General features: G+C 37.7%; 1 protein-coding gene and 1 pseudogene across 2 annotated transcripts; both read left to right on the top strand.

Annotated features, from left to right (window-relative positions):
• Positions 1-27,273, top strand: Pafah1b2 (platelet activating factor acetylhydrolase 1b catalytic subunit 2). Of its 2 annotated transcripts, XM_077108830.1 has the most exons (6): positions 1-138; positions 6,746-6,833; positions 15,113-15,202; positions 16,904-17,020; positions 19,518-19,640; positions 23,466-27,273. In XM_077108830.1, exons 2-6 carry the CDS (start codon positions 6,753-6,755, stop codon positions 23,742-23,744), a joined length of 690 nt encoding a protein of 229 aa, XP_076964945.1. In that variant the 5' UTR covers positions 1-138; positions 6,746-6,752; the 3' UTR covers positions 23,745-27,273. The 2 variants fall into 2 exon arrangements, with proteins under 2 accessions (XP_076964945.1, XP_076702496.1); XM_076846381.2 differs by lacking the exon at positions 6,746-6,833 and having other exon boundaries at positions 54-138.
• Positions 11,051-11,634, top strand: LOC143387387 (large ribosomal subunit protein uL6 pseudogene; annotated as a pseudogene).
• Positions 27,274-27,820: the final 547 nt, after the last annotated feature.

The following is a 27,820-nucleotide window of genomic DNA, read 5'->3' as shown; positions in this document are numbered from 1 at the left end:
GGAAGTGGAGGCGCTGCTGCTGGTGCTGGGGCCCGAGGAGGGACGCGCCGGACTGGGGCCGCCGGGACTGAGCGAGCGACAGACGCGCCATCAGCCGACGCCGCAGCCGCTTGGGGCCCGCACGGACCCTCTACCTGAGTGAGTGCATCCAGGGTTGTCGGAACCCGTGGCCGAAGGCTGGGGGTTGGAACGCGCCGCGAGGTGTTATTGTGAGAGGCCCGCGACCTCCCCTCCCCCACCCTGGCCGGCCCCTCCCCCGCGCCATCACCCCAGCCAGCCCTTGGGGGGCCTAGCGCGCGCCTTCTCGGCTGGCAAGATGTGTGGAGGCAGCCTTCCGCCTGTGAGCCTCTTTCCCGGTACCCCATCCCCAAACCTGTCGACTTTCCTCAGCCGCTGGCCGGCGCCTCCACCCTGCGATTCTCGTGGAGGTATAGCGTGGCGGGGCGCGGCGCGGCGCCCTGCCCACCTCTGGAGTAGGCCTTCCTGCACCCCCGGCTCCCTTCATCCGATCGTTCCCTTCTATATGTACACACCCAGCCTCCAGCGTCGCTGTTGCCTTTTTCCTCCATCCCTGGGCTTGAACCTCTGACCCTGCTCTCTCCGCCCGCCTCTAGTTGGAGGCCCAAATGTGTGTGTTTTTACCAAGCACTTTTCCCTCCCCCTTTTGTTGAAAAATGCCTCCTCTTTGGAAACTTCTCAGTTGCCTCCTGTAACGTATTCTAAAGATCCATGTCATGATTCAAATTATTTCTTAGAAGGCTATCCAGTCCAGCACCTCTCTTTAGAGATGAGGCTCAGAGAGATTGGTGATTTGCCATTTTCCAATCAGCTAGTTAAACCTGTCAGTGGATAGGTTTTTTTGGGGGTGGTCCCCCTTCCCCAGTCCCCGTCCATTTACCAGATCCGGGGGCATTGTGGTCTACAGGTTTGATTGAGTCGTTGCGGGGTGACTCATTATTCTGCTTTCCATAGCTCCCAGGCCAGCGCTGGCTTTTCAGTTATTTATATGCAAACCTTAAGAAAACTCAATACGAGCTTTGGCTTCTTTGTAGAGCCTGCCCATGGAGAAAGGAAGAACCGCCTGGACCCTAGGGCCTGGGGACCTCATTTTGTACAGCTTTAAATTGGGGAGAGAGGTAAAGGTGTGGCAAAAGAAGAAAGAGAAAATAGGGAGGCTTGTCTTTGCCTTGGATATGCCGTGTATCTTTAGGTTCTTCTCCCGGGCACATTGTTCTGACATAAAGGTTGCCTCCTTGTGGGAGAGCAGGGGATGGAATCATTGTGCATTAATTTGTTGGCTAGGGCATGTGATAAATTATGGATGTGCTGGAACCCAGGGACCCACCCACCACCACCATTGAGGCAGGGTATTCTGGATGAGGCTTGTCTTTCTCTTTAGAATAAGTCTGCCAGCTCCATATGAAACAAAATGAAGAATCTTAGATCTGATTGGAAACATTCTACATCTTTTAATTCTTATTTAAACTTTCTCCTTCCATCTGTTTCACAGTTCAAACTTTTAAAGAATCATCCCAGTTCAGCTTGAACATTTACACTTCTTTGTTGGAACTGGTTTCTGCAGTATCCTGCTATATGCATCTGGAAATTCTGGTTTTGTTTTGTATTGTCATAGGCCACATTAAGTAGGGAAGATTTAAAATGCAGCAAAATTGTGCTAGTTGCTTGCTCCTCACCTTCCCAGAGAATTCATTTTGATAGGCAATTAAGGATTTTCTGGAATATAGCCTGTTGTAATAAATTAACAAAACTTTGCTCTTATCTATTAAATCCATTCTGCTAGATTTTTCTAAATGATTCTGTTTGTGATCTCAAGTTTATGACTTGCTTATGAATCAGTAAAATGAGATGGAAGTCAAATCCTTCCCTGTTGTTACTTTTTTTGTTGTTTTTCAAGTGCTGGGGATTGAATCCTGGGCTTTGCATACTACGCAAATCTGTCACTGGGGTAGAAAACCTAGTTACTCACATTTTTTTTATGTGATATAACACAGGCTTCTTCTGCATAGCTCCTGACACATTCTTCATTTTTTTTTGTAAAAAATTCAACAATTTTATCTGTCTCCCACATTTGAATCCTCCAAATGCATAACCCTCTAGGTTGTACATCTCTTACCTGATTCTTTTTTTTTTTTTTTTTGGTACAGGGGATTGAACTTGGGGGCACTCAACCACTGAGCCACATCCCCAGCCCTATTTTGTATTTTATTTAGAGACAGGGTCTCATTGAGTTGCTTAGTTCCTTGTGGTTGCTGAAGCTGGCTTTGAACTACTGATTCTCCTCCTCTCTCAGCCTCCTGAGCGGCTGGGATAACAGGTGTGTGCCACCACACCAGGCTTTTTCACCCGATTCTCAAAGAGTAAATCACTTGGGTTTATGGGTCAGGGGTGTGTGTGTGTGTGTGTGTATGCGCCCCTGCTTGGGATGGAACCCAAGATCTTGTTTCAGGCTTAGTTTTTGTCTTCTGGTATTCAGGGTGTTTAAAATGTTACCAAGCATAGGCATCAGTGAAACTGTGAAAGCTACTTTGTATTGTTAAGATTTTTAATTGGACAAAAATAGTACAAAATCCAAGTCTCTGAAGGCACACAGAAACAAATTTTTGCCCAAATACTTTGCCCTCTGGGAAGAGGAAGGATGATCCTGTATTCATAATTAAAAAGGGAAAAAGAACTACCTAATTGGGTGTTTTTTAGTCTTCTTTCCATTATAGCTGCCTTTTAGCTTTAGACAAGTGACATTTTTTCCCCCTCAGTTTCTCTTTCCACATGCCTTTTTCATTTTGTCAGTAAGGAAGTTCAGGTGGAAGTATTTCTCAGTATCAAAATACCATTAAATTTGGGTAGTGATGATAAAAAATAAGCAGAAAAACTTGGTAAATTAAAATTTGTCTCTGTTTCATATAGTCTTTTCGGTATAGAACGTAACATCTTTTGCTCAAGGATAATATACTTTGGGGTTTGTTCAACAGTAATAGGTTGAGCATCCTTAATCTGAAAATATGAAATGCTGCAAAATCTGAACTTTTTGAGCACACTGACATGAATTTTCCACAAGTGGAAAATTCCACACCTGACACCATGTGATGGATCACAGTCAAATGCAGGCAACTAAAAATAACACAGAATTATCTTCAGGCTATGCATGTAAGACGTATATGATATATAAGTGAATTTTTTTAAAAAATATTTTTTAGTTGTCAATGGATTTATATTCATTTAGATGCGGTGCTGCCGATTGAACCCAGGGCCTCACACATTCCAGGCAAGTGGTCTACCACTGAGCCACGACTGCAGCCTGTAATATATAAGTGAATTTTATGTTTACCTTTGGGTGCCATCCCCAAGATACCTCATTTGTGTATGTACCAATATCGCAAAGTCTAAAATCCAAAACACTTCTGGTTCTAAACATTTTGGATGAGGGATAGTTAATCTATGTATTACTATGATTTCAGATCCCAGCTCTATCATGGAGGTTTCTTATATTTCTCTGAGCTTCAATTTTATTGAAGTAAAGCTCCTAGCACAGGGTTCTATAGATAATAAGTTTAATTATTAATTAATTTTGTGGTACTGGGGATTGAACCCAGGACTTGTATACTGAGTGACATCCTCAGCCCTTTTTATTTTTATTTTTTAATTTTAACCCAGGCTGTTTTTGAATTTGTGATCCTCCTGCCTCAGCGTTCTGAGTAGTTGGGCTTACAGGTGTGTGTCACTATGCCCAGCTTAATTATTCTAGATTAGTTGTTTACCTGTTGGATAAATTAAAAAATCTGCATTGGTAAACTGAACCCTAAATCTAAGAGATGTTTATATTGACCATTGGTCTTGAAAGGATGTTCACCCTTTGTGATACATAAGATGAAAACATAAGAAAAAAACTTAAAAACTTCTTTTAACTTTAAAAAGGGAAAAATAAACTTTACTAATAATTTAACATATTTTACACAGTAATTCAAATATTTAGTTTATACACAAGTATACTGGAGTGCATTTCAAAAAGATTCTAAAATATTGAAGAAGGTTTGGACCCCACTAATCTGGATCAATCTTTACTCATATGTTCACTTGATGCTTTACTGTTATATATTGACCTGGTTTTTCTTTGTATCTCCATTGAGACAGATCTACTTTGTGAGACAAATCATTTTAGTCTGTACTCTTTATTTATTAGAAATTTATTTCACTATGGTGGGAGTGTAACTGAGTGGTAAAGCACATACTTAGAATGCACTAGGCCCTAGATTTAATCCCCCCCCCCGCCCCCAAATCTCACTGTATATACTGGCATTCTTTCTGTTTTGAGTCATGCAAAATAAACTTAGTATACTTTCCTAATAATCTTTAAATACTTTAAAGACAGCTGTTTATGACTGTGTTTTTTTTCCCCAATCAGTTTCTCTATACTTTGTAAACATACTCATTTCTTTGAACTATTTCTTTTTCTTTTTTTTAGAGACAGAGAGAGAGAGAGAGAATTTTTTAATATTTATTTTTCAGTTTCAGTTCTCGGCGGACACAACATCTTTGTTTGTTTGTGGTGCTGAGGATCAAACCCGGGCTGCACACATGCCAGGCGAGCGCGATACCACTTGAGCCACATCCCCAGCCCCTTTCTTTGTGTTTTTTCCCCCAGTACCAGGGATTGAACACCATGCTTATTAGGCAAGCATTCTATCACTGACTACAAACTCCAACCCTGAATGGTTGATTTTTAAAATGGAATTGTATGTTGTTATATTTTTTTACATATATAGATATCAAAGTTTGAAGATGGGAAAGGGGCAATGCCATCTTAATGTCTTAAGACTAGTAAGAGCTTTTTGGGGGGGAGTGGGTGGGGTTACTGGGGATCGAACTTAGGGGCACTTCATCAATGAGGCATAGCCCCAGCCCTATTTTGTATTTTATTTAGAGACAGGGTCTCACTGAGTTGCTTTGAGCCTCGCTGGCTGAGGCTGGCTTTGAACTTGATCCTCCTGTCTCAGCCTCCCGAGCCGCTGGGATTACAGGCATTCACCACCTTGACCCCATCAGCTCCTTTCTTTTCTATTTTGAGGCAGGGTCTTGCTAAATTGCCAAGGCTGGCCTTGAACTTAGAATTTTCCTGCTTTAGCCTTCTGAGTAGCAGTGATTAGAAGTGTGTGTCACAGTGTCTGGCACTAAAAATTCTATATAGAACATTTTGTTGATTTAAAAACAAAAGTAAAACGCACAAATTTTACAAACTTAATATATGACATCTTTTGACCCTTTAATTAAGTTTTATTTTTCCATTATCCTGTTGATGTTTTTGTTGTAGTTCTGGTGATGATGGTACTGGCAATTGAACTCATGGCCTTGAACATGCTAGGCAAATGTTTTACCACTGGGACACATCCCCAGCCCTTTTTCAATTCTATTTTGAAGCAGAGTCTTGATAAGTGGGCCTTGAACTTGCAAACTTCCTTCCTCAGCACCCCTACCCCAGGACCTGAGATCCCAGGTGTTTGCCACCATGCCAGATTCCATTGATGATTTTAACTCTATGTTGCATGTCTCTTGAGTGGTTACATAAAAGTCTTCATATAAGGAGTTAGCATAAACTGATTTATCTTCAATAAGTCAGATGCTACATGGATGTCAGGCAAACCTAAGTGCAAATCTTTCTCAGTAATTCACCACACAGATTACCTGAATTCTCTGATGACGCTTGCTTTCTTCATTTTATAGTGCTATTGTGAGAATTGGGTAGAGAGCAACCATTTTCTAATAGGTATAAATTACAGTAATGTAAAGAAACATACCCCTATGATGTGAATATTTTATAATTTCATTCAGATAGGAATTGGCCCTCACCCTAATTTTTTTTCAGTAGTATCATTTAGAACTGAGCTAATTTTATAATTAATAATACTATTATTTGCTTCTATAATGTATTTTTAATGAGAAGGTATGCTTTTGTGTTTATAGCTTGGTACTTTGAGAGTCTAAAAAACTATTACTTTTTTGGGTGTAGCTTAATGATAGACATTCCTGAGGCCCCAGGTTTGATCCCCAGCACCAAAAACAAAGAAAGAACTCCCTTGGCAATCCCCGATGTGGTATTTTAGGTACTTTTTGTGTGTATTTATGTGCATGCTCAAATGTGCACAAGTACGTGTGTTTGAAATGAATTTATATTTTTATTTACTATATCAGTTTTCATTTAGAGAAAGCCTGCCTCTAGTTTGAGGATGGCTTCCTTTTTGTGTATAAGTCATAAAAAACCTGAATTTTTCTTTTTTTGTTGTCTTTGCATATGAAGTCTGTTTCTAGTATGTATTCTCCAGAACTGGTTGAAAATGATCTGGATTCCTATTTGTCTTTGTAGAAGATTAGGATTTCTAATTTTTTCTGAATTCTACTTATTCCTCCTTCCTATCATTAGGTCCATATTTGAGCTCATCATTACTAAAATGTTTTTAGTAAAGACATGTAAAAATAAAAATAACTAGTAAAAAAATTGTTAAATTAGTTTCAGGTTATGATTGGTTTTATCATATCTGTAATAGAGTTGTTTTGTGATATTTAGTAATTAGTGGACTCTAATAATTGCTGTAACTATTGAAAATAAATCCCAGTTTAATTTCTAGGCCAAAACCCATTATGAGACAAATTATTTAAAATCTGTCATGTAATATTTAAGTGATAACAAGCATTCTTTTTAATAAATGAACATGACATAGACATTTTTTCTCAGGTATAGAATGAGCCAAGGAGACTCAAACCCAGCAGCAATTCCACATGCAGCAGAAGATATTCAAGGAGATGACAGATGGATGTCTCAGGTAAAAAGGAAGTACATATCTATTATTCACATGGGACAAGTCTCTTCAATTTTGGGGGAGTCTTTTGACCAAAGCTGCAATGTATCAATATATACCTATGAATAAACAATCTAGTGTTCGAAATGTTCCTGATCACTAGTCTGTCGTTGGAGCTGAGGAATGTTTTGATAGCTTGGTGGTTGTCCTATGTTAGTCTTAAAAGATAGTAATATCAAAAAAAAAAAAAGACTCACTTGAATCAAATGTATGAAATATGATATGTCAAGAGCTATGTAATATTTTGAACAATTAATAATAAAATTTTTTTAAAAAGATAGTTATGTCTTAAAAAGTTTTTTTTTAAAAGAAGTCTTGAAATTAAACACATATTGCAAAAATTTTAGAAAGAATGTCCTATATCCTTTACCTAGATTTAGGAATCATTAACATTTTGCCATATCTGCCTAATTCTGTCTGAATCTATTTGTATATTCCAACATACTAATTTTCCTGAACCATTTGAGGGTAAGTTTGCTCTCTATTCTTGTTTTTCCCTAAGTATTTGAGAATATTTGTTAAGAATGAGGACTTTTTTTTCTTTCAAATAACGTTTTTTGTTTTTTTTTTTTTTTTTAAGTTGTTAGACCTTTATTTTATTTATTTATATGTAGTGCTGAGAATCAAACCCAGTGCCTCACACATGCCAGGCAAGTGCGCTACCCCTGAGCCTCAACCCCAGCCCCTGAGGACTTTTTTTTTTTTTAAACATAACTAATTAAAATTAGAAATTTAACGTTGATAGAATAGTATTACCTAATCTACAAACCATATTCAAATGTCTCTAGTTGTGGGGCTGAGGCTGTAGCTCAGTGGAAAAGCACTTGCCTCGCATGTGTGAGGCATTGAGTTCGATCCTCAGCACCACATAAAAATAAATAAAGATACCATGTGTTCATCTACAACTAAGAATATATATATTAAAAATTTTTTTTAAAATAAATTCTCCATTTGTTCCACTAGAGTGGGTTTTGTGTGTGTACTGTGTGTTTCTCCTGAGACTAGGGATGGAACCCTAGATTGCTCTACCACCGAGCTATATCCCCAATCTTTTTATTTTTCATTTCAAAACATCTCACTAAGTTGCTCATGGTGGCCTCAACTTTGGGATCCTCCTGCCTCAGCATCCTGAGTCATAGTGGTTTCAAGTGTGCACAGTGGTGGACAGCTAGAATTTTAATGAATGTAGAAGGAAGGAGGGAAAATAAAATCATCTGTGGACTCGCATATTATAATATCCATAGGCAGGCTCCACTGATCAATATTAAAATTGGTGGATACACTTTAAGGAGAAATGTGTAGTATTTGCCTAGCCTCAGAGGGTCTCCCCTGAAATTACTTTGATAGTTTTAACATGTGACCATTATTTTTTGATATCCTTTTCTCCAGCAGCTAGAGCGTTAAGTCCATTTACATATACGTGTGTGTGTGTGTGTGTGTGTGTGTGTGTGTATTTGTTGATGGGTCTTTATTTTATTTATTCATATGTGGTTCTGAGAACTGAACCCAGTGCCTCTGTTAACATCACTAGTAATAAGTCATATTAAGGTAATGTACCCTACATATCAAAAAGGATGTATCACCTCTGTGGAAGTCAAACCCAGATTGAGGACATTTTACAAAACACCTGACCACTACTTATCAAAAGTATCAGTTACAAAAGACAAGATCAGAACACTGTCTCAGATTAGAAGAGCTTAAGGAGATATGAGGACTAAATTGGACATGGTATCCTGAACTGGTTCCAGGAACAGAAAAAGGGCATTAGTAGAAAATCAGGTAAGAGCTAAATAAGCTGGATGCACACCTGTGCACCACCTATAATCCCGGCAACTTTGGAGATAGTTGTATAAATTTGAGGCCAGCCTCAGCAATTTAGCAAAACCCTTTCTCCAAATAAAAAAGGGTTGGGGATATAGCTCTGCAGTAGAGTGCCACTGGGTTCGATCCCCAGTACCGAGGAGGAAAAAAAACCTGAATAAAAAATCTAGTTTAGTTGATAGTATTTATTGATATTAGTTTTGATAAAAGTACCATGTTTATGTAAGATGTTAAAATTGGAGGAAGCTGTGAGGAAATGGTATATGGGAATACTCTAACTTTGGTATCTCTTCTGTAGACCTAAAATTATTTCAAAGTAAAATATTTTTTAAAAAGAAAAATATAAAACAATTATGATTAAAGAAGCATGAGATATAATACCCATGAAATACCTATGGACTGTTGTCCTTCAGTATTCATGGAGGATTGGTTCCAGGGAAATCTCTCCCCATACCAAAATCCACAGATGGCTCAACTTATTACAAAAGATGGTGTAGTATTTGGATACAACCCTATGCACATTTCCCTGTGTACTTTGAATCATTTCAGGATTACTTGAATACAATGTAAGTGCCCTATAAGTAGTTGTTATACTCTGTTATTTATGGAATGAAAAGGAAAAAGTTGACAGTAGTTTTGATCAGGTTGGTTGAATCTGCAGATGCAGAACTCGATAATATAGAGTGCGTACTATATTGCCAAAATATCTAACCCTTACCAGGTGTGGTGTGCACACCTGTAATTCCAGTGACTCAGGAGGCTAAGGCAGGAGGACCACAAGTTTGAGGCTAGTCTCAGCAATTTAGCAAGGTCCTATACAACTTAATGAGACCCTGTCTCAAAATAAAAAGAAAGAGGTGGGGATGTGACTCAGTGGTTAAGTGCCCCTGGATTCAATCACCAGTACTTTAAAAAAAAAAAAAAAAAAAGTACTTTTCAGGGAACACCAAGGACAGATGAAGATATTTACTCTTACTATGGGAATGCAATCAATAAAATTTATATGTCAACATATTTTTCAAAAAGTAAATTTAGGAGATTGTAGCAGAAGGGTGGGCAACCTGTAGGTTAAATGGAATTTTAGAAATTTATTAACATCTGCTTGATTTTAAAAAAAACATCAAACAAAAATTGAAATGTGGAATTTGGACCCTGGTTATTTATAGCTGTTAAGGAACTACTGTTTTATGTTTTTGGAGTAAAATTGCTATTGTAGTTATAGTTTTTAAAGTCTTTTTAAAGATTTACATACTGAAATATTTATACCTGGAATTATTTATCCTTGGTTTGCTTCAAAATAATCCAGGGATAGGGTGGGATAGTAGTTGCCGGTATGACTGAAAAAATAGTTGCCAGGAGCTAGGTGTGGTAGCACACCTCTGTAATCCTGTTGACATGGGATGTGGAGGCAGGAGGATTGCAAGTTCATGGCCAACCTTGGCAATTTAGTGAAGCCCTAAGTAATTCAGTGAGATCCTTTCTCTAAATAAAATCTAAAAAAAAGGCTGGGGATGTGTCTCAGTGGTTAAGTGCCCTTGGATTCAATCTCTCCTCCTGCAAAAAGAAGAAGAAAAATGTTGCCATAAGTTATATTATTGTAGCAGGGCACAGTGGCACATGCCTGTAATCCCAGCAGCTCCAGAGGCTGAGGAAGAGGATTTAGTTCAAAGCCAGCCTCAACAAAAGCGAGGTGCTAAGCAACTCAGTGAGACTGTCTCTAAATAAAATACAAAATAGGACTGGGGATGTGGCTCAGTGATTGAGTGCCCCTGAATTCAATCCCTGGTACCCCCACTCACCCAAAGAAAGTTATGTTATTGCTATAGCTCACGATGGATACATGGCAGTTCCTTGTGTTATTCTCTTAACTTTGTGAACATTTTATATTTTCCTTAATCAGCTTTTTAAAAAAAGGTTATATATAGACCCTACTATAGGCAAACTTAATAGAAATCATTGCAAAACCTATTAACTTGACAGAGGTTAAGCCCTCCTGGGTTCATTTCCTAGTATCAAAAAAAGAAATGGGGGGAGCCTATTAACTTGAAAAATAAGGCTCAGCAGTAGACTGAGGAAAATATTTGTAGTAAATATTGCAAATGAAGCATTGATCTCTTTGGTTACATTATCAATAAAAATATCCTCAAAATATTAGAATGTAAGTACCTCAAAAGTTATGACATGAAGTATTTAACTTTTGTTTCCTGAAATGGAAAAAGAAAGGAGTGGTGTAGGAGAGCTAATAATCAGTTCAAGTGAAAGTACAATAAGAATAATTCTAATACATCACTAGCCAGTATAGATTGTTATATAGCTCATTTGTTATAAATTTGAAGGTCTGTACTGCATCTACTGTGAAAATGAAGGTTGTTCTTGGTAGTCAGGCTGTTGACATTCCAGAAAATGTCAACATCACTCTGAAGGGACGCCCAGTTATTGTGAAGGGCCCCAGAGGGACTTCAGTCACATCAATATAGAAGTTTGTCTCCCTAGAAAGAAAAAGAATAGGCTTTAGGTTGACAAATAGTGGGGAAATAGAAAGGAACTGGCTACTGTTCACACTGTCCTTAGTCCTGTACAAAACACCATCAAGCCCTGAGCTTCTGTGAGAAGACATGATCTCTGTATGCTCACTTCCCCATTCACATCATTATTTAGGAGAATGGGTTTCTTGTTGAATTCAGGATTTCCTGGGTGAAAAATCTCTAGGGTTCAGATGAAGACATTTGTTGCTTATTCCATATCTCAATCCCAGAAAGATGAGTTAATTCTTGAGGGAAATGATATTGAACTTGTTGCTATTTTTCCAAGCTTATTACAACTATTTTTGTACTTTAAAAGAAAATGTAAAGTATCAGAACCTTTGGAACAGCAGTGGATGCATTCAAAGAAGATGATGTGGCCATATAAAAATCACAAAAACTACATAGAAAAATGCATATAATATGTTGAGTACAGTTCTAATAGTTGTCGCTTATTGACTACATATTGTGTGCCATACAATAGCTGAGCCCTTTTCATAGAATGATCTTCTAAACTCCAAAAACAGAATTATCACCAGCTGTGAAAACCAAGACTCAGATTATACACTCGCTTTAATGTCACTGGACTAGAAAATAAACAAGATAGAATTTGAGTATAGTTCTTTTGCTCCTGACCCCCACACCCATTGTGCCAGGAGGAGGTGTTTGTGATGATTAACTGTGTTTTAAAACAAAACAAAACAAAAGGTGGGGGGAGTAGAAGATAGATAGGATCATGTGAAAAAAGTGATGAGAAGAAAATATCCTAAAATGATAATAGTTTTGGATTAGTCTTTTCTATTTTTTCAAACTTGTAATACAACTATTTCTATATTTTATTGGTTTATTTGATACTTGAATTGAATCCAGGTGTACTTGACCACACTGGGCTGCATCCCCAGTCCTTGCTTTATTTTTTTAAAATTTTGAGACGGGGACTTGCTAAGTTGCTAAAGCTGGCCTCAAACTTGCAATCCTCCTGCTTTAGCCTCCCAAGTTGCTGGTGTGCACCACCACTAACAGCTCTGCCTCTGTACTTGAAATGTGAAGTGCTAGAATCTTTAGAACAGCAATGCTTAAATTCTGTTACTCTATAAACATGAGCTGTCTTGTTGATATTGAAAGTGGTAATTGGTGCATGCAGTAGAGAGCTGACACTTGAAATAGCTAAGGTTTTTTTTTTTTGTTGTTGTTGTTGTTTGGGTTTTTTTAGTGCTGTAAATCAAACACAGGGCCTTGTACATGCCAGTCATGTGTATTCTTCCACTAAGTTGTGCTGCCAGCTCCCTGGTTTATTCTTGCTTTATCTTCACCTTTCAATTTGAAAATACCTCTGGAAAAAATAGTAATTAAAAAAAAAGTTTATTGCACAAAACATGGAAGCAAGAAAAAAGTTATGCTGGGCTGGCTCATATTCACAATCCCAGATAGTCAAGAGGCTGAGGCCAGCGTGGGTAATTTAACAAGACTTTGTCTCAAATTTTTAAAAAATTTAAAAGGCCTAGAGCCTGCCATGGTGGTGTGCGTATAATCCCAGTGATTTGGGAGACTGAGGCAGGAGGAATCAAGTTTAAGGCCCTAAGCAACTTAAACCCTCTCTTAAAAAAGGAGGAGAGGAGTTCTAGCTCCAGTGTAAAGTGCCCCTGGGTTCAGTCTGTGATACAAAAAAAAAAACTTTTGAAATGAAAGGGGTTAGAGATATAGCTCAGTGACAAAGCACCCCAGGGATTCAGTCTCTTATACCAAAAAAAAAAAAAAGGGGAGGGAGAAAGGCAGCCAAGCTGGCTATCCTTGATTCTGTCACCATGAGAAGAACTGTTTTAATCAAAACTGTCAAATTATTTCTGGGAGTATTTTCATTACTTTCATTTATTTATTCCACTGTGTGGGTGAATATCTCTTCACCATTGTGTCATTTGCATTGCTGTTGTCACCAGAAATACTTTAAATAGCAATTCTATCATAATTCCTAAGGGAAACAGTAGAACGTAGAGTTGGAAAATAAAGAAACAGTGTTCATACCTTCCTGAGGAACTAGCTTAAAGCATCCTGCAAATTTGTTTCTGGGATGAATATAAAATTTAAAATTTTGTCTTTTAGCATGATGGGTAAAATTCATTTTTAAAAGTGTCTTAGCTAGGTGTGTTGGCACATGCTTGTATCTCAAACTACTCAGGAGGCTAAGGCAGGAGGATCACTCATGACTAGGAATTTGGACCTATTTGGCAACTTAGGCCAGACTCTGTCCCATATGTGTGCCCATGTGCATGCACACACATGGGAGTAAACTCAGGCAGGGCCTTGCACATGATAGGCAAATTCTCTATCACTGATCTATATCCCAGCCTGAGATTCTGTCTCTAAAAAAGGAAGGAGGAGGACTGGGGTCACAGCTCAGTGGTAAAGCGCTTGCCTCCCACATGGGAGGCACTGAGTTGGATCCTCAGTGCCACATAAAAATAAAAATACTATGTATTCATCTACAACTAAAAAAAAAAAATTTTTTTTTTAAAGGATAGAAACAATTTAGCTCTTGGAGCAATTGGAAAGATTGAAAATGGATCGAATATTGATGTTATGGGATTATTGTTCATTTTTAGTATGAAAGTAGTTGATGGTTTCATAAAAGGATGTCCTTTTAGTAGATGTGTGCAAAAATATTTAGGGGACAAAGAATCATATTTGCAACTTACCCTTTTAAATTGTTCAGCAAACATATACACATACATAGAGATGAATCTGGGAATTTTTTTGGTGGGGTGGGGATCGGGGGGCAATACCAGGTATTGAACTCAGGGCACTCAACCACTGAGCCACATCCCCAGCCCTGTTTTATATTTTATTTAGAGATAGGGTCTCACTGAGTTGCTTAGTGCCTTGCTTTTACTGAGGCTGGCTTTGAACTTGCAGTCCTCCTGCCTCAGCCTCCTGAGCCACTGGGATTATATAGGTGTGCGCCACTGCGCCTGGCAAACCTGGGAATTATTTTTATTTTTTATTTTTTTGTAGTTGTAGATGGACAGCATGCCTTTATTTTATTTTTATGTGGTGCTAAGCATTGAACCCAGTGCCTCACACTTGGAAGGCAAGCGTTCTGCCACTGAGCTACAGCCCCAGCCCAAACCTGGAAAATTTTTTAATAAAAGTTTGAGGAAGCTGGGTGCAGTGGCACATACCTGTGATCCTATGGACTTGGGATAGGCAGGAGGATTGCAAGTTCGAGGAGGCTAGCCTTAGCAACTTAGTTGAGGTCCTGTCTCAAAAAATAAAAAGGGCTAAGGATGCTTGAAATCCACACCAGATGGTGTGCAGTGGGAGAGAGCCCCTGGGTTCAATCCCCAGTATGTATATAGGTATATAAAAGAATGTATGAGGAAAAGATAAATAAATTTTAAAAAAACATGAAATGTAATTTTCTTTTCTGCTTTCAGTAGAATTCGGGTTTTCTTTTTTTTTTTTTTAATATTTTATTTTTTAGTTTTCGGCAAACACAACATCTTTGTTTGTATGTGGTGCTGAGGATCGAACCCGGGCCGCACGCATGCCAGGTGAGCGTGCTGCCGCTTGAGCCACATCCCCAGCCCCCGGGTTTTCTTGATCATACTAAAGTGATCAATATATGGTAAGGGAGGAAGAGAGTTGGTTGATCACAAAATAAGAATAACTTTAAGGATAGACCAAAAAGGTGTTTGTTTTTTGAGTTTGGTTTTTTGCTTATTTTTTTTTTTTTTTTTTGGTGCCCATGGCCTTGCACAGGCTAAGTATGCTCTGTACTACAGAACTATACCCCCCCAAGCCAAAGAGAAATGTTTTAACAATAACTGGTTGTTCCTTCTAGGCCAAGAAATCTCAGGGAAATAAATGCCAGTTTTAAATTTTTTTCTTTTTTCTTTACACCAGCACAATAGATTTGTCCTGGACTGCAAAGACAAAGAGCCCGATGTACTATTTGTGGGAGACTCCATGGTACAGTTAATGCAACAGTATGAGGTAAAAGTGGGGAGAGGGTGGTTCATGGCTACTAGTATGTATCTGTTAGTTACCAACAGACTTTCATTGTGATCTGACCATAAGATTTATTCATAACTTTTAGAGAAGCTCTAGTTCAAAGTACAAGGGAAATCAGACCTACCTGATGGGATTCTTAATTTAAAAAAAAAACAAAACAAAAACAGCATTGTTTGTAAACTGTTTTTTGTTGTGACTTCTAAGTAATTTGATGTTAAGTTTATTTATTTTTTAATTTAAATATATGGGACTTAGTAGTACCATGTCTCTACACCAACTGATGTGGATTTAATGCATTTAGAAGACCAATTCTGTTTTTTACTTTTCCCAAGGATTACTATCAGGTAATAATGTCTTTCTTTCCTTTCTGAATCATTAATTTACTTCTTTTCCTAGAGTCTTTACTATAGAAAAAAACTACCAAAAGAGTTCTCTCCAAATAAATTTTTCCCTGAAGGAGATGCAGGGATTTCTTTTTTCCCCCTAATTCTCTGAATCTTATTCACATCAGTTGGTACCCCAAAATTGCCCAAGCAATGTAGATGGCTATTAAGCTATAGCCCCAAACAGTGAAGATTAAAGATCTTAATTGTGCTCCCTGGTATGACATGCCTGGCTGGAGGACCTTATAAGGTTCTCCAAAGACCAAGAACTGTTTACTTCCACCACCAAGTCATTTATAAGTACCTTATCACTTTGAGCAGAAAAGAAGGGAGAATCCCCAAGATGAAAAGATGACTTATTTATTCCTGGATCATTCCCTAAAGTCCAGGCTGCTGGTTTGACTCACCATGTGCAGCAAGTTGCCTTTACATGTGATTATTGCTCCTTTCCATACAAACTGGGAGGGCCACCAGAGGGCACATTTCTCCTGACTGGCTCACCAAAACTGTCTGGCCTGTCTGTTGCTCAGATATTAATATTTGGGAGACAAGTGTTGCTAGGAAAGAATTAAGTTTGTTTAAGGCTGGCCCTGAAGAAAATAGAGACTATAGCAACTCAAAGCTGTCTTATTTATTTTTGTAATGAGCTATTCCAAATCTTTTTTGGGGGTTGGGCATTTTTCTGAGGGAAATTTAAAAGAAGACATTGCTTTTTATTTTTTTTGGCTCATATGTTTCTGCTTCACCCAATTTTAAAAACATAGTTGAATAATTGAAAAGGAGAGTTTATTGAATTGGTAGCTTAAATTAAAAATGTTGGGGTCTTTTAAGGATCATCAGATTGAGTTGTGACTGAGTTCTTGAGCTCAGTGCTGCATTAAGAATTTGTTACAACACAATGACATCTTCAAAGCTGTTTAAACAGTGAATGGCACATCATTTGCAGTGTGTTTGAGAGCTTGTTTGGAGGTTCTAGCAGGGGAGCACAGCTACTTGTATACCCTTGACTGAAGAATGGTCATCCTTTAACAGGAAGGTAATCCTCTTTGTCTGAGCACAAAGCTTCAGGAGAGAAGCACATGGAGAGGTGAAGGAGGAAGGGAACACCCACCTAGCCAGCCAGATCAGTTGAGTCAACCCTGGCGATCACGGATGTTTTAGCCAGATCACCCTCACATCCCCTTTGCAGTATGTTTGAGTAGAAATAATGGAAATTGTCTATTTTAGAGGCTTTACCACCCATTGCAATTGAAGAATTTCATTTTCATTTTAGCTTTACTAACCCAAGTTTTCTCTTTAGATATGGCGAGAGCTTTTTTCCCCACTTCATGCACTTAATTTTGGAATTGGGGGAGATACAACAAGACACGTTTTGTGGAGATTAAAGAATGGAGAACTGGAGAACATTAAACCTAAGGTGAAATGAAACTTACTTTTAAAAGAATATCATTAATTTTAAGTCTTTGTTAAATTATCTGAAATTGTAGTAAAAACAACACATTGCTTTAATATTCTTCTTTGCTTCATGTTTTACATATTGTTTGCCTGGATTATATTTGAAATTGTTAAAACTAGCTGGGTGTGGTGGTGCACACTTATGATCCCAGTGATTTGGGAGGCTGAGGCAGGGAAGATGGTAAGTTTGAGGCCTCCTCAACAACTTTAGAGAAACCCTGACTGTAAATAAGAAATAGAAAGGGCTAGGTATGTACCTCAGTGGTAAAGGGCTCTGGGTTCAATCCTCGGTGCCCCCTCCTCCCAGTAAAGAAAAAGAAATTGTTAAAATTATTTTCTTCATGGGCTGGGGATGTGGCTCAAGCGATAGCGCACTCACCCGGGTTCGATCCTCAGCACCACATACAAACAAAAATGTTGTGTCCACCGAAAACTAAAAAATAAATGTTAAAATTTAAGAAAAATTACTTTCTCAGGGCTGGGGATATGGCTCAAGTGGTAGCGCGCTCACCCGGTGTACGTGCGGCCCGGGTTCGATCCTCAGTACCACATACAAACAAAGATGTTGTGTCCGCCAAAAACTAAAAAATAAATATTAAAAAAAAATTCTCTCTCTCTCTCTCAAAAAAAAAAAAATTATTTTCTTCAGTTGTAGGAAAAGATTTACTGCTAACAATATATGCTTTTCTGTGGAGTGATGGACCTGGGGCAGTATGAGGGGGAAACTGCTCTTAGGTGGGCCATGTGAACAGGGCCATGATTTACTTCAGGAAGTAATGTGGATCTGTTTACCATATAAGCAAATTGGTAATCAAGGTCTCCAAGTTCCTCTGAAGAAAATTTGGAGTAGATGTAAACAAATAAACATCTCTATCCAGTACCTTATCACCTTATAAACATCCTGAGTCGACGTGCTGCAAAAAAAGAAAAACCCCAAAGCTGAGCTGATAAATGTTGATTTCATTGAAAGTATCCATGCACCTCTTTTTTTTTTTTTTTCCTTCTTCCCATTTGTAGTGCAGGGTTTGAACCCAGGGGCTTCCCTCATGCTAGGCAAGTGCTCTGCCACTGAGCTACATCCCTAACCCTTGTGTGTCTCTTTTGGGACAGAGCAGAAAATTGTTTTGTTGGGCCATATCATTAGATATATGTCTCTTAAGTGACAGCCACTTTGTAGAATGATACCCCCCCACTCCAATATCCAGGGGCACTCAACCCCTGAGACACTGCCCAGCCCTTTTTAGTTTTTATTATGAGACAGGGTTCAGTAAGTTTCTTAGGGCCTCACTCAGTTGCTGGGGCTGGCTTTGAACTTATGTTCCTCTTGCCTTAGCTTCCCAAGCCACTGGTATTACAGTTGTGTGTCACCACACCCAATTTGTAAAATTATTTATTTTATTTAAAGAGGAAAGCTTTTTGGAACATTAGCCAGCTTCCACTCCGGTGACTCTTTTCCTTGAGTTCACCTTTGTATTTATACACATTATAATCCCTTCAGAGTTTCTATAGTTATATGAGATGCTCCTAATCAGGGAGATGTGAATTACATTTTCCCCCCCATATTTCTCAGATTTTACTGGGGATCCTGGGGATTTAACCCAGGAATGCTCTACTTCTTAGCTATATCCACAGCCCATTTATTTGTTTGTTTGTGACAGAGTCTTAAGTTATACAGGCTGGCCTTGATTTTGCAATCCTACCTCAGCCTTCTGAATCACTAGGGTTAACAGGCATGTTCCACTGTGGCTGCCTAGGCTTGATTGATTGATTGATTGATTGGTATTTTTTAGACATTCCCTTTTCTCTCTTATTTTTTAGACATTCCCTTTTCTCTCTTTTTTTTTAATAATTTTTTTTAGTTGTAGATGAACACAATACCTTTACTTTATTTGTTTATTTTTATGTGGTGCTAGGGATTGAACCTAGTATCTCACGCATGCTAGGCAAGGCTCTACCGTTGAGCCATAACCCCAGCCCTATTTATATTTTTAAAACATTTTTTAGTTTTCAGTAGACTTTTTTTGTTCATATGCAGTGCTGAGAATCGTACCCAGTGCCTCACACATGCTAGGCAGCCATTCCACCACTGACCTACAACCCTAGCCCCTAGATTTTATTTTAATAATAGTTGAGTTTTCCATAAATCTTTTTTATATAGTTTTCTAGATTTGAGAGATTAGCTTCCTACTCTATAATAATAGAATTTTCTCTTTTCCTTCTAGTATAATTTTGCCAATTAAATATTACTCTGCTTGGAATTTATCCTGATGCAGGATATGAGGTATAAATCAATGTTTTAAGATAGCTGCCTAGTTGAAGTTACCCAGCATCATCTGAGAAGTTCATATTTCTTTCTTTGTTGAAATCAGATTTTCATCTAAATGTTGGACATTCCTTTATTTCTGGGTATTTATCCCCCACCCCCCTTCCCTGCCTTCCCCACTTTTTCGTCCTTCCAGGTCATTGTTGTCTGGGTAGGAACAAACAACCATGAAAATACAGCTGAAGAGGTAGCAGGCGGGATTGAGGCCATTGTACAGCTTATCAACACAAGGCAGCCACAGGCCAAAATCATCGTATTGGTACGTAATCTTTGTTGAGTAGAGAATTTGATACTTTAGTTTTGCTGAGGAATCTTTTTAAAAATACTGTGGCTGATGAATCTGGAGAATCTTTAGGTGAAAGATTAAGGTACTACTTCTTGACCTATTTTGTTCTCTGATGTATCCTACTGTTATTAGTCTCAGCATTCCCTATACCAACTATAGGGTTGTTTTATCTGCTTATCTTTGTTTAGACATATGGAAATCCTTTTTTGCCTCATGTAGCCTTTTTCTTTGTTACCTTTATTGATAAAAAAATGTACATAGAGATTTGTTTGAGTCCTGTGTCTCTTTTTAAAAAACCTAGTTTTAGGTTAGCTTTGTTGTTTGGTCTGCTGTTAGTATGTTAGAGGTGTTAGAATCTGTATTAGAATATCTGAATTCTCTAAAAGCATCAGAAATTTCTATCAAGAGGTAAAGAGATACTTCATAATCTTACTTTAGCAGAAAGTGTTATCATTTGTAAAGTTAAAGCTAATCCTTCATAGTCTTGAAAATGTTATCATCTATATTTCTTAGTGTAAAAGCCTAGATATAGATATTTTTTAGCCATATTTGAAATGTACATTTTAGTAAACTCTGATACATATTTAGTTCTTTAATGAGATAATGTTAAGAAGGTAGCCATTTGTTCAACAGACATGAGGATCATTGTGTACAAGGCACTATCCTAGGTCTGGAGCACACAAAAATGAATATAAGGCATCGTCCCTCTGAGGCAGTTCACAGTCTAGTAGATGGAGACAGCAATATAGAGAATTACTCTACTATATACTAATGGCATTGAGGAAAGAACAGAGGATGTTTTAGACAAACATTACCATATTAGAGTTTAGTTTTAAAGAATTCATTGTTCTCCAAATGGGGAAGGAAGAACTTTGGAAGCATTACAGAGAAAAAAGAAGAAAATGATCAAAGGCTTGTACCTGTATGTATTTGTTGGGTAAACATAGGAGGATATATAAAGTTTGAGGCTCTAATGGTCAGGAGGAAGAGGCCAGAGTCAGATCATGTGGCCTAGTATGCTATGCTAGGGAGACTTGATTTTGATTTATCGATGCTACAGAGCCAGATCTTTTTTTTTTTTTTATTCCCTGGTGTAATTTTCTTGTTGATATATCCTGTATTATTCCAGAAAGGATTGTATTGTGGTTAACAGTTTACTTTTAAATTACAGTGACAAGAATTTAGTAGTTGCTTAGGAAATATTGTTGTATGAATGTTGCTGGGTAAATCTTCCATAAATATTCTTTATTTCAGGCAGATTTTGAAATTTGGAATACTATAGTATTAATTATTGATAATACTAAAATATTGGGAATAACCTAAATAGCCAGTAGTATAGGGATGTGATTACATAAGTCATTGAATATGTTGATATTAAATACAGTTATAAGGGCTGTGTAAAAACAGATTTTATGGTATGTTTAGATGAAAAGTTGGAATGCTAAACAACATGTATATTATATTTAGAATTACTTAAACATGTAGTTGGAAAAGGGCTAAAAGGAAACAAAATTAACACTTGTTAGAAGGTGAAGGGATTAGGAGTGTAATATATATATTTTTTTCCTTTAACATTACCATATTTTAGCAGTTGTTAAAAACCAATGTGGGGAGGGAATCATATGGAATACCCTCAATAATGATATTAAGGAAGATGGCATGCAAATGCATAATTTTTCTCATCCTTGGCAAAAAAATCTCAATAAATGTTTCCCTGTTCTTGAGACTTAAATATATATATATTTAGTTGTTGATGGATATTCACTGGTCATCTTTCCTATTGTTTATTATATCTCCACCCAGACTTTGACATGTCAGCACTGAAGAGTGTTCTTCTTTGTTAACTATTAGATACAACACCTTATGCTTTTAACAGAAATACAAACTAGGGTTTGACTTCATTTTGTAAAATTTTTGAGATACTTAATAAGGATAGATAGTAATGGACCAGGGTAATGAGTCATAATTCTCTATAGCTCTTTGGAGCTATAAACTTATAAAATAAATTGGTACTCCTGGCCCTAACATTTTCTGAAAAAACTTAGACATGAAAATGTATATATTTTGAGCATGATTTTTTAAAAAATATTTTTAAATTATACATGGACGCAGTATTTTTATTGTTTATTTACTTTTATGTGGTGCTAAGGATGGAATCCAGTGCCTTACACCGTGGGAGGCAAGCGCTTTACCGCTGAACCACACCCCAGCCTCCCAGCTATGTTTTTTAAAAAAATACTTGCAGGGGCTGGGGTTGTGGCTCAGCAGTAGAGCACTCGCCTCGCACGTGCGAGACCCTGGGTTCCATCCTCAGCACCACATACAAAAATAAATAAATAAATAAACAGATGAAAAAAATACTTGCAGAAAATATACTTATGTAAAATAAGACCTGTTACCATACAGACCCTATAAGAGAAGCTAGTGGAAAAATTTTTGCTTAAATAAAAGTAACTTCTATTGAGTATCAACCAACTGAAATATAGGGATTTTTTTTTTTCTTTTGTTACCAGGGATTGAACCCAGAGACACTTACCCACTGAGCCACATCTCCAGCCCTTTTTATGTTTTATTTTGAGACAGATTCTCACTAAGTTGCTGAGGCTGGCTTTGAACTCAGAATCCTGCCTTAACCTCCTGAGTCACTGAGATTACAGGTGTGCATCACTACACCCAGTTAGGTTGGGGATCTCTGACAATAGTTCTGTAATGGGATCAGTTTTCTGTAAAGACTCCTGCTAGTTTGGGATGATAAAACTGTGCTCTATATAAGAAAGAGTAGGCATTTTTCTTTTTTAGTAGGCTCACAGACTTCTTATCTACCTGAAAATTATATTAGATCACTAATACAAGTTAAAATCATTTTAGGGCACCTTGTTTTATCCTGCCAGGTAGTATGTGGCTCTGATTCACCAAAACTGCATTGGTTCCAATTCTCTTCTAGTGTATTATGGTGTATCTTCCATATGGCATTAATAAGTATGGCTTTGAGCTAGATTTTTTTGATAGGTATAGGAGACGGGATTGAACGGAAAACAACAATGGAGCTAGGAAGTCTAGTCAGGACATTTCATTTTTACATGAATTGAGGTGGTAAGTTCCTGAGCTATAGCAGTGTGTGTATATGATCAAGATGAAAAAAAAGTAAATGGTTTAGGGCTGGGGTTGTAGCTCAGTGGTAGAGTGCCTTCCTTACATGTGTGAGGCACTCAGTTTGATCCTCAGCACCACATAAAAATAACTAAATAAAGATATTGAGTCTATCTAGAACTAAAATACACACACATACACACACACACACACAAGATGGTTTAGAGAAATATTTAGGACGCAACAGCACAGTAACAGTGATAAATAAGGTGTGTGCGATGAGAGACTCAGGGATGTTGGAATGACCAGTTGATAGAATGTAACAGCATAGGTTGAGAAGATGATGATGAATTGCTTTTGGACATGTTGGGAGTACCTCAAGTGCATCTAGGTTTGGTTCTGTAGCCAGAAGTTCAGTATGTAATTCTGAAGCTTTAGGGTGAAGTGTTCAGAGCAGAGATAATAGTAGGCTAAGGGTGCCTCCCCAAAGAATACCAGCCAAGAATTGAGTGACAGGAGGAGGAAAGAAAAATGAAGAAATTAAGCAGGACTGGTCAGCTTCCGCTAAAACTAATCTCGTGTTTTAGAAATCAAAGGTTATTTACAGTGTCAAATGAAGTAAGTATTCCAGAAATATCTGAAATCACAAGCTTGTGAAGAAAAACAAATGAACCTTCAAACTTAATATTCTTCTCTGTTTTGCCCCAGGGTTTATTACCTCGAGGTGAGAAGCCCAACCCTTTGCGGCAAAAGAATGCCAAAGTGAACCAGCTTCTCAAGGTTTCCCTTCCGAAGCTTGCCAATGTGCAGCTCCTGGATACAGATGGGGGCTTCGTGCACTCGGACGGTGCCATCTCCTGCCATGACATGTTTGATTTTCTGCATCTCACAGGCGGGGGCTATGCAAAGATCTGCAAACCCCTCCATGAACTGATCATGCAGTTGCTGGAGGAAACACCTGAGGAGAAACAGACCACCATTGCCTGACTGGCTCCCATCAGTGTTAATAGCATCCCAGCTTCCTCAGATCAGTTATATCACTGGCACTACAGAATCCTCTTTCTTAAGGCACTTTGCATTGTAGAATGCTCCTGGATGCTCATATCTAGTGTTTGAAGGGAGGAGGGATTTAAACTGGTCCTGTATATAGAAGTTTTGTTTGACACAGGAGAAAAATTAGCCAAGGAAGATTGTTGTTTAAATTGATTTGAAACCAGAAGGTGACTTTTTAGTTATTTGTGTGACACATTCATTGAATTATCACTGTTTTTCCTAGGATATCATCAAGCCCAAGTACTGAATAATATGAAGATTCTTTTCTTGGTCTTTTTCTATGGATTATGTCATATGATAATTATCAGAATCACACCTACTTGGCTTTAAACAGATTTTTTTTTTCTTCCAGTTTTTAAGGTTCATAATTTAGCCTTTTGTTTTATTTTGTTTTACTCATATATGTCCTTGGTGTTTTCTTAACATATAGCATCATATTAAATGTGTATTACTCAAATATGGGAGATGCGATAGTTACAAGTGAATTTGTACCACTCTTTATCTTTCCCATGCTTAACAGTGAAAAATAGGTTTTGCCCCCTTTGACAAGCTTTTTGGAGGGTATTATTTTTTATGCTGCTGAATATCATGTCTATAATAGACTCATGCATGCAGCCTTTCCTCCTTTATTTCCTCATCCCTTCTCCTTTTTAATTTTATTTTTTGGTCTTTATTGACCTTATGAGCTTTTAACAAATTTTGATCTAGGAGCTCCATTGCTGGAAGTCTCACCCCAGCCAGTTACTCTCATGATGATATTACTGATGTGTAACTCATTCTTGTGTGTGGTGTTCTGTGCTAGAGTCTGTGTAGTGTTATCCATATTCAGAGTTCTAGTTTGTTTTTTCATTAAAACCTATTACAGTTTCCTTTTATGAAAAAAAAAATCAGAACTCTGTTTCTCATTCCATAATGCCTGACATTTCAAATTTTGTAGTATTCTGTGGTGTATATTTTTAATTTTTACAGTGCTGGGAATCAAACCCAGGGCCTTGCACACGCTAGGCAAGCACTCTACCACTGAACTACCCTCTTGCCCCAGCTCTCTATTTTATTTTTTTTAATATCAGTCAAAAAAATCTTTTGACATTTTGTGAGAAAACAGTAAAGCTACTGATAGGCTTTCTACCTTTATCCTGGCAGTTTAGTAAAAAAAAAAAAAAAAAAAAAACTAGGTTCACTTAACTTTTCTTATTAATGTATCTTTATCTGAGAATTTCAAAAGCGCTCTTTATAATCTTAATGGTTTGCTTGAACTATAAGAACTGCCATTTAAGAAAATAATGGAACAGTAGGTGGTTTATTGTTTAATATACCTATGAAATACATACAAACTGGATCTACAAACATATTTTAAACTGGACCAGATTGGGTAGTGATATGACCCATCAAAATGCTCTGCAATGATTCTGCTTAAATTCAAATTCAGTAACGAAGGTATATGTTTTATGTGCTGCTTGCAAAGCAACTGGCAGGGCTTTGTGTGTTCATAGAAAGGTACTGATCTGTGTAGTACTCACATCTGATTGAGAAGGATTGAACTTGGGCTGGTTTTCTTCCTTGTTGAGCCTCTTTCTAGGATTTTTTTATTTTTTATTTTTTTGTCTTTAAAAAAAGATTAGTTTTCTGAATGTATCATGTCTTCACTAACAACAGAAAAATGTTATACATGTGTTTACTAAACTTGTTTACTATATTAAAATTCCCTTTTTATTTTTGATAGCCCAGGCTCTTCAGTTTTTCAAGACAGATTTTTTTTTTTTTTTTAATGAGATATATAGTTGCAGGAAGGAGTGTTAATTAAGCCAGAATTTTGTGTGTAAAGCCAGGTTCCTATCTGGGTCTTTTTGTGTCTGTCAGAGGTGGAGGTATTATGGTCCAAATAAATCCCTTAGGTTATTCCTGCAAGCATGCGCTTTTAGCTTCTCTTGTCACTGAGGATCAAATATCCCTTTGTGAGCTGGCCTCAGCTCCTTTGCTTATGTGTATAAACCTCAGATGATAGTACATTTTATATCTACCAGAGCTATTTGAGCAATAGTATTTGAACCACTAGCCTTTTAAATAAAATTCTGCCCTGTTGCTAATGTGCAGATGTTGAGTCAACTGTCATTTCTTGCCAAGATTTCTTTGCACTGCTCTAGACAAAATGTGTTTTTTACTTTTGATTAACATCCCAGTTTGCTTCAGTGACAGAATTTACTGCAAAGTCTGTACTTTTTTTAAAATATAAATTTAATGCACTGTCCATGAAATGTCCTAGTTGTGATTCAAGGGGCCAACTTTCCAGGCAGCTAGTAGAGATACTGTTCTGTTCCTTTCCCAGAAAATTTTAATCCCTTTGCCCACCCTCCTGCTATTTGGTAGCCAGTGATGGAACTTTAAAGATGTCTGTGTTTGGGTTGAAGTTAGACTGCCTCAGGGCGATCTAGTGCAAGTTGTTTTGTTGCCCACACAGTGTAGATTGCCATAGGTAGTGATCTGGCCATCACCTTGAATCTTCTGTCAAAAATCTTAATCCACCAAGACAAATTTTAAGTAGCTCATGGTCTGTTCTTAAGAATTGTAATCGGTGCCTGCCTGTAATTCTACCTACTTAGGAGGCAGAGGCAGGAAGATCCCAAATTCAAGACCACCCCAGGCAATTTAGAACGGAAGACCCTGTCTGAAAATAAAACAAACCTGTTAGGGATGTATGTAGCTCAGTGGTGGAACGCTTGCCTAGGAAGCGTGAGGCCCTGTATTTAATCCCTCGTATCACAAAAAAGGAAAAGAATTGTTAACTCTTGTTTAAAAACATAAAAAGAAATTCTTGGCCTTTTTTTTTTTTTTAACCTAGTCACTGTTTACAGTTGTATGCTAAAGCCTGAAATAATGTCTGTGCTGTGGTGTATGAACATTGCCAATTTTATATTTATTGCAGTGAAGAAGAAACTAAAATTATTTGAAAAGGAGGAGCATGTCCCGGCTCCTGAATCTGTGTGGGTCCATGTGGGAGCAGTGAGTGGGCGCCTCTTGAAAGGAGGCTTTTTGGAGAGGAACCCCAGACTCCCCTGGGGTGTTCCTTGGGGGAATCACTGCCGCTGGCTGACTGAACCTCCCCAAGGGGAGCTTGTGACTCTGCTTTGGCAAAGTTTCCTTGACTATTAGTACTCATTCTGTTTAGTGCATATTTCAATATAAATGTCCATTTCACTCGAACTTGCTGATGTCTTTCTGTCTCCTTTTATCATATTTTGGATTCTAGTGGGAAAAAGAAGGGATGGTTTTTTTCCTACCTTATCATAAGTAAATTGGATACTTTTATCATTTTGCTTTTTTTCTGTGGAACTGAATGTACGCTTACCTTCTTGGGTGGGGTGAATAGTTATAAGGAATCCTGGGTACAAAAGAGGAAAAAATGTTAAATGTGTTAAATTGGTTCAGAGTATCTGGCAATTAAAAATAACTCTTAAACCATAAACTGACCTTTTGACCCTTTTCCCTAATCGCAGTGTTTAGAATTTATTCACGTAAAATGTCCCAGGTTGCACTGTTTTTCCATTCTGTACACTAACAGTTTTTAATTTTGAAAATCTCTCCATTATTGCCCTGAGGTTAAACTTAAGCACTTGAAAAAGTTTACACTGCTGAGTTTCTTTGCCATCCAGATAAAAAAGCCTGGTGGCCTGGGAATGTGGCTCAGGAGTAGGGATCTTGTCTACCATGTATGAGGCCCTGGGTTTCATCCCTAGCACTGCAAGGAAAAAGAAATGCTCAAGACAGTATTTTCCATCTGTTAACCTCTTGTGTGATTTATGTAACCGCATTCTTTTTACTCTTGCTTAAGAGGCCCAGAGACTGTTTTTTTTTTTTTTTTAAAATCTTGTCCCGGTTAGTTGTAATTTAAATGGTTGATCTAGGAATTGAACCCAGCTTTACCTGACTTAAAAGTCCTAGCTCTTGCTGCTGCTAATTCATGCTGAGGTATGGCTCCAGCTTTTGATTTGCTAAGTTGATGACAGATCCCT

Source organism: Callospermophilus lateralis, chromosome 2 (assembly GCF_048772815.1).
Source record: "Callospermophilus lateralis isolate mCalLat2 chromosome 2, mCalLat2.hap1, whole genome shotgun sequence".
In the NCBI taxonomy this organism is placed as follows: domain Eukaryota; kingdom Metazoa; phylum Chordata; class Mammalia; order Rodentia; family Sciuridae; genus Callospermophilus; species Callospermophilus lateralis.
The sequence above is the reverse complement of the archived record's forward strand: the minus strand, read 5'-3'. Positions and strand labels throughout refer to the sequence as shown.